This window comes from Salmo salar, chromosome 18 (assembly GCF_965601325.2).
Source record: "Salmo salar chromosome 18, fSalSal1, whole genome shotgun sequence".
Taxonomy (NCBI): domain Eukaryota; kingdom Metazoa; phylum Chordata; class Actinopteri; order Salmoniformes; family Salmonidae; genus Salmo; species Salmo salar.
The window spans coordinates 86580825-86587736 of NC_138308.1; the positions used below are offsets into that span (position 1 = coordinate 86580825).

Here is a 6912-nt window from a genome sequence, read left to right on the forward strand (position 1 = left end):
TTGTTAGTGGGCAAACGAGGGGATCAAATACTTTTTCCCCTCACTGTACATACAGTAGTACATGAGTAGAGAGTCATTAAAAACACAATGAATAAATGATCACAAATTTTCGCCAACCAAGTATATATATTTTGACAGTCTGGATTGTGGTTTAACGTCTTCAGAAAACAGAAAGGAACCTACTGGAACCAGAAATCAACCCGGGCATTTCTAACACAAAATTGTTTGGTCAGATGAGTGTTGATGACTGGTTGGAGAGGTCAGAACAGAGGAGCTGATTGGTCAGTCGGTGTTGAGTTCCCCTTTGCCGGTGATGACTCATCTCTTGGTCACACCACCTGCAGTGGGATCTCTCTCTCTCTCAAGTTAAGGCTCGATCTCTTTTAGTCTTTCCTTGATTCTGTGCATCCTCAACCGTACTGAAGGAGAAGGTCCCTTCCCTCTGACTTTCTTCTCCAATACATTTTGAGAATCAGGCAAGGAGAGACGACAAGGAATCGAGTAAAGATTAAATGAGTCAGTCCATATTTTTCTTGTCCCACTGGCCAGCCAGCCAGACAGACTCACCGATTCGTAGCTTGAATCTGTTGAAGGAGTGTTGGTTGATGGACTCCAGGTTGTTCTTCAGAGCAATGGCAAACTCTACCATGCTGCACACATGGCTGTAGGACACATCACAGCCCTACAGGGGGAGACAGAGAACAAGAGAACACTTCCATTTCATTGACAAGATTTGATTGGTGAAAACAATAACATGATAAGTGACCTTTCTTTCTCTTATCCAATCACATACACATCAATGACTACCTCAGAAAAAAGAGTATGTAAGGGCGTATTTTTTTAAGTATTTGAACTCGACCCAGTGAGGCAGAACAGAGCTATCTATATATGACCTTTCGCTCTTCCCCTATAGCAGGATTGGTCAGTCCAGCAGCTGCCACAGCTGCCATGTAGGTACTGCCATGTAGGTACTGCCATGTAGGTACTGCCATGTAGGTACTGCCATGTAGGTACTGCCAATAGTCTTAATCTTCTCCTCAGAACAGAACTTTGGCTTAGAGAGAAGCTGCTAGAGACAGAGGGGTTGAGAGAGAAGCTGCTAGAGACAGAGGGGTTGAGAGAGAAGCTGCTAGAGACAGAGGGGTTGAGAGAGAAGCTGCTAGAGACAGAGGGGTTGAGAGAGAAGCTGCTAGAGACAGAGGGGTTGAGAGAGAAGCTGCTAGAGACAGAGGGGTTGAGAGAGAAGCTGCTAGAGACAGAGGGGTTGAGAGAGAAGCTGCTAGAGACAGAGGGGTTGAGAGAGAAGCTGCTAGAGACAGAGGGGTTGAGAGAGAAGCTGCTAGAGCAGAGGGGTTGAGAGAGAAGCTGCTAGAGACAGAGGGGTTGAGAGAGAAGCTGCTAGAGACAGAGGGGTTGAGAGAGAAGCTGCTAGAGACAGAGGGGTTGAGAGAGAAGCTGCTAGAGACAGAGGGGTTGAGAGAGAAGCTGCTAGAGACAGAGGGGTTGAGAGAGAAGCTGCTAGAGACAGAGGGGTTGAGAGAGAAGCTGCTAGAGACAGAGGGGTTGAGAGAGAAGCTGCTAGAGACAGAGGGGTTGAGAGAGAAGCTGCTAGAGACAGAGGGGTTGAGAGAGAAGCTGCTAGAGACAGAGGGGTTGAGAGAGAAGCTGCTAGAGACAGAGGGGTTGAGAGAGAAGCTGCTAGAGACAGAGGGGTTGAGAGAGAAGCTGCTAGAGACAGAGGGGTTGAGAGAGAAGCTGCTAGAGACAGAGGGGTTGAGAGAGAAGCTGCTAGAGACAGAGGGGTTGAGAGAGAAGCTGCTAGAGACAGATGGGTTGAGAGAGAAGCTGCTAGAGACAGAGGGGTTGAGAGAGAAGCTGCTAGAGACAGAGGGGTTGAGAGAGAAGCTGCTAGAGACAGAGGGGTTGAGAGAGAAGCTGCTAGAGACAGAGGGGTTGAGAGAGAAGCTGCTAGAGACAGAGGGGTTGAGAGAGAAGCTGCTAGAGACAGAGGGGTTGAGAGAGAAGCTGCTAGAGACAGAGGGGTTGAGAGAAGCTGCTAGAGACAGAGGGGTTGAGAGAGAAGCTGCTAGAGACAGAGGGGTTGAGAGAGAAGCTGCTAGAGACAGAGGGGTTGAGAGAGAAGCTGCTAGAGACAGAGGGGTTGAGAGAGAAGCTGCTAGAGATAGGGGTTGAGAGAGAAGCTGCTAGAGACAGAGGGGTTGAGAGAAGCTGCTAGAAACAGAGGGGTTGAGAGAGAAGCTGCTAGAGATAGGGGTTGAGAGAGAAGCTGCTAGAGACAGAGGGGTTGAGAGAGAAGCTGCTAGAGACAGAGGGGTTGAGAGAGAAGCTGCTAGAGACAGAGGGGTTGAGAGAGAAGCTGCTAGAGACAGAGGGGTTGAGAGAGAAGCTGCTAGAGACAGAGGGGTTGAGAGAGAAGCTGCTAGAGACAGAGGGGTTGAGAGAAGCTGCTAGAGACAGAGGGGTTGAGAGAGAAGCTGCTAGAGACAGAGGGGTTGAGAGAGAAGCTGCTAGAGACAGAGGGGTTGAGAGAGAAGCTGCTAGAGACAGAGGGGTTGAGAGAGAAGCTGCTAGAGACAGAGGGGTTGAGAGAGAAGCTGCTAGAGACAGAGGAGTTGAGAGAGAAGCTGCTAGAGACAGAGGGGTTGAGAGAAGCTGCTAGAGACAGAGGGGTTGAGAGAGAGGGGGAGGCAGAGAAAGAGAAAGGGTACATTTGGTAACAAACTAATGGTCAGTTCATGGTCAGGTTACCAGTTGAGGAAAATCTCCAGGCCCTTTTTCCCTTCCGAGTTCCAGACCAAACTCTGAAGTGGGACTCTATTCCCTATAGTTCACTACTTTTGAACCCAGACCCTTTTTATTTAACTTTTATTTAATTAGGCAAGTCAGTTAAGAACAAATTCTTATTTAGAATGACGGCCTACCCCGGCCAAAGGACGACGCTAGGCCAAATGTGCGCTGCCCTATGAGACTCCCAATCACGGTGATACAGCCTGGAATCGAACCAGGGTCTGTAGTGATGCCTCTAGCACTGAGATGCAGTGCTTTAGACCGCTGCGCCACTTGGGAATCCTGAGTGGCCCTAGTCAAACGTAGTGCACTATATAGGGAATAGGGTGCCCTATTTGTACCTCATCAAAGTCTGAGATGATCTCGTTGAGGAAGTGTAGACACTGCAGTCCAACTCGGTTCACGCTGCGCTCGTTGTAGAAGTCCTTAAACTGGGGTACCGAGGTAAACACAACACACACAGAATATATCATATAACACTGACACAACCACATCATATCATATAACACTGACACAACCACATTATATATACACACGAAACACGTCATAATGTCATATCACAACACACACACTATATCATATAACACTGACACAACCATGTTATATATACACACGAAACACGTCATAATGTCATATCACAACACACACACTATATCATATAACACTGACACAACCATGTTATATATACACACGAAACACATCATAATGTCATATCACAACACACACACATTATATACACAAACACCTTATATACATGGTTTGGTTGGTCATTTGCATGAAGTGGCCCTGTCACCGTTACAGTGTTGCTGGTGGCACTCAGACTGACCCTCTGTAGTCTCCAGCCCTGCCTTCCACTACTATTTCAAATCTTTACAACATTTGTTTTAGCCTGACGGGAGTGCCATGTGAGCATTTGCACTTTTGGGACTTTTGTAATAATTAAACTGCAACAGGCAGCTCAATCAAGCTTAAGTATTTGAAATGATTTGAAATAGTACTTGAGTCCGGGAGTCACGTATACTCCCTCTCCGGCCTCTAGGTCATCAGGCTGCTGATTATCCCGCACACCTGTCACCATCGTCTCACGCACCAGTACCTCATGACACTCACCTGCACTCCATCACCTCTTTGATTATCTTCCCTATATCTGTCACTCCCCTTGGTTCTTTCCTCAGGTGTCATTGACTCTGTTTTCATGTCGGTGCGTTGTTTGTGTTTCGTGTTTTTTTGTTTTGTTAATTTATTAAAACACTCACTCCCTGAACTTGCTTCCCGACTCTCAGCGCACTCGTTACACCAGGTCGGACACACACACACACACACACACACACACACACACACACACACACCTGGTTGCGTATGGCCTTTGCCATGAATTTAGATGCTACATGAATCGGCAGGACATTCTGCAGTAGTAATTTGTTAACGTTCTCCATCTCATCTCTCTCTGTCCTAAAACACTGCTCCAGCAGGAACACACGACAGCCCAGTTCACCTAAAGAATACACACACAGTTAAAAAACACACACACACACACACAGTTTAAAAACACACACACACACGGTTTAAACAAACACAATTAAAACACACATGCATACACTACATCTACACACGCGCATGTGCGCACACACAGACACACACTTGTGGTGAAGTCAGGTGCAGGAGAGCAGAGAATTGTGAACAGGCGCACACTTTATTTCGGCAGGAGAAATATTAGACAGACAGACAGACAGACAGACAGACAGACAGACAGACAGACAGACAGACAGACAGACAGACAGACAGACAGACAGACAGACAGACAGACAGACAGACAGACAGACGAAATAGAAGATGAACAACCAAACTCCAGCCATGATCTTAGGGTCCTTTAGGACTCCAGGCCCGGGGAAATACAAACACACACTTTGAGCCACCATGTAATCATCCGTCTTTCCCTTGTTCTCTCTCCACCTCTGTCATGTCAGTCTTTTAAAAAACATATTCAAACTCACTTTCCTGAGAGGGAGGGGGAGGGAGGAGAGAGGGGGTTCCACAATCTGGCCTCACAGAGTGACAGACAAAAGACATGTCTGACTCACCCAGGTTTGAGTTTCAAGCCTTTTGTCTGTCACTCTGTAAGTCCAGATTGTGGAACCCAGACGATAGTATCATTTTACCTTTATTTATTCACACAGCTTAAACAAAGGGCCAAGGAGATAACACCGCCTCAGGCTTTGTTGACTAATGTAATGAGGTTATGTGATACTGAAGTGGCTTTGATGAAAGCTGTTGCTAAAGGTGTGTGTTACTATGTTACTACCTGTTATCCAGTCTTACTTGGTGTCGTTGTAGAGCAACGTGTGTGTGTGTCTCTCTCTCTCGATGGCTGCGTTCACACAGACAGCCCAATTCGGATTCTTTTTTTCACTAATTGGAAAAAACTAAAAACCACAAATTTTGACCAATCAGATCAGCTCTGAAAAAGATCTGATGGGGGAGAAAGAGAGTGATCACCGGTGACTGATATTAGACTAGATATTAAGCACCTTATGACAAACCTGGGTCGTCTGCTGGCCACAACTGTGTGTTAGGTTAGCCTACTGAGCTAAAGCCTAGGTATTTTCTCAGGGGGCTAACGAAAGTGTTCATGTCTCAGGTAAGGTAATAATTGATTGGTTGACTGCTTGATGGATTGAGGAGGTACTCACAGGGACAGTGTATAGGTGGAGGTTATTTAGTAGGAGATTGACGTACGGTTGTTTCCAGGTAAAAAAAACTGTAGAGTGAAAAACATAGTGAGTTAAAGTGTGTGTGTGTGTGTGTGTGTGTTTGTTTGTTTGTGAATTCCAGTATGTGTGTGCATGCATGTTAACATATGCGTGTGTGTGTGTGTGTGTGTGTGTGTGTGTGTGTGTGTGTGTGTGTGTGTGTGTGTGTGTGTGTGTGTGTGTGTGACTTACAATGTTCAGTATAGCCATGAGCAGGGTGATGAGGAGACAGAAGCAGACCAGTAGTAGTTGTAGCGCCGCCCTGGTGGCCAATCTGTGCGATAGCGACAACATCCACTGGACACCTTAGAGCTCAACCTCTGAAACGCACACGTGCACACACCCACACACACATATACACATCAAATACCTTGCTAGAACACTCACACTGGAATTGTTAAAGAGAAACATTTAGGGTTAGGGTTGTGGTTGAGGCTAAGGTTAGGGTTGAACCAGGATGTGGACTTGAAGCTAGGTTTAGGGTTGTGGATACAGTGTTACCTTGAGGTATCCAGTGCAGACCACAGAGAGGAGTAGCACCTCAACAGGAAAAGTAACTCCATATGACACAGCCATAGCAATGTTTCTGAGAGAGAGAGAGAGAAAGAGAGCAACAACATCTATTCTCCATCTCTCTCCATTAATCCTTTTAGACCCTATATACCTCCTTTCAACCTCCCTCCTTTTCCCCTCCCTCCTTTTCCCCTCCCTCCTTTTCCCCTCCCTCCTTTACCCCTCCCTCCTTTACCCCTCCCTCCTTTTCTCCTCCCTCCTTTACCCCTCCCTCCTTTACCCCTCCCTCCTTTACCCCTCCCTCCTTTTCTCCTCCCTCCTTTACCCCTCCCTCCTGTTCTCCTCCCTCCTTTACCCCTCCCTCCTTTACCCCTCCCTCCTTTTCTCCTCCCTCCTTTACCCCTCCCTCCTTTACCCCTCCCTCCTTTTCTCCTCCCTCCTTTACCCCTCCCTCCTTTACCCCTCCCTCCTTTTCTCCTCCCTCCTTTACCCCTCCCTCCTGTTCTCCTCCCTCCTTTACCCCTCCCTCCTTTACCCCTCCCTCCTTTTCTCCTCCCTCCTTTACCCCTCCCTCCTTTACTCCTCCCTCCCTCCTGTTCCCCTCCCTCCTTTACCCCTCCCTCCTTTACTCCTCCCTCCTGTTCTCCTCCCTCCTTTACCCCTCCCTCCTTTACCCCTCCCTCCTTTACCCCTCCCTCCTTTTCTCCTCCCTCCTTTACCCCTCCCTCCTTTACCCCTCCCTCCTTTTCTCCTCCCTCCTTTACCCCTCCCTCCTTTACCCCTCCCTCCTTTTCCCCTCCCTCCTTTACCCCTTCCCCTCCTTTTCCCCTCCCTCCTGTTC

General features: G+C 47.6%; 1 protein-coding gene across 2 annotated transcripts; it reads right to left on the reverse strand.

The window, feature by feature from the left end:
- Positions 1-6245, reverse strand: LOC106577988 (adenylate cyclase type 2). 2 transcript variants are annotated; one of them, XM_082965263.1, is made up of 6 exons: positions 6060-6245; positions 5751-5878; positions 4158-5566; positions 3150-3239; positions 568-682; positions 1-450 (listed from the first exon to the last, which is right to left on the reverse strand). In XM_082965263.1, the coding sequence occupies exons 3-6, from the start codon at positions 4242-4244 to the stop codon at positions 362-364; spliced, it is 381 nt and encodes a 126-aa protein (XP_082821389.1). In that variant the 5' UTR covers positions 4245-5566; positions 5751-5878; positions 6060-6245; the 3' UTR covers positions 1-361. The 2 variants fall into 2 exon arrangements, with proteins under 2 accessions (XP_082821389.1, XP_014011967.1); XM_014156492.3 differs by lacking the exons at positions 4158-5566; positions 5751-5878; positions 6060-6245 and having other exon boundaries at positions 3150-4151.
- Between the last annotated feature and the right edge of the window lie 667 nt (positions 6246-6912).

What these genes read in the sequence shown, in the direction of transcription:
- LOC106577988 (XM_014156492.3), bottom strand. Translation starts at nt 3,356, where the DNA reads ATGACGTGTTTCGTGTGTATATATAATGTGGTTGTGTCAGTGTTATAT. An exon ending in TCATCTCAGACTTTGATGAG is followed by an intron (nt 683 to 3,149) that starts GTACAAATAGGG and finishes CTCCCCCTGTAG; the next exon opens with GGCTGTGATGTGTCCTACAG. An exon ending in CAGATTCAAGCTACGAATCG is followed by an intron (nt 451 to 567) that starts GTGAGTCTGTCT and finishes GTATTGGAGAAG; the next exon opens with AAAGTCAGAGGGAAGGGACC.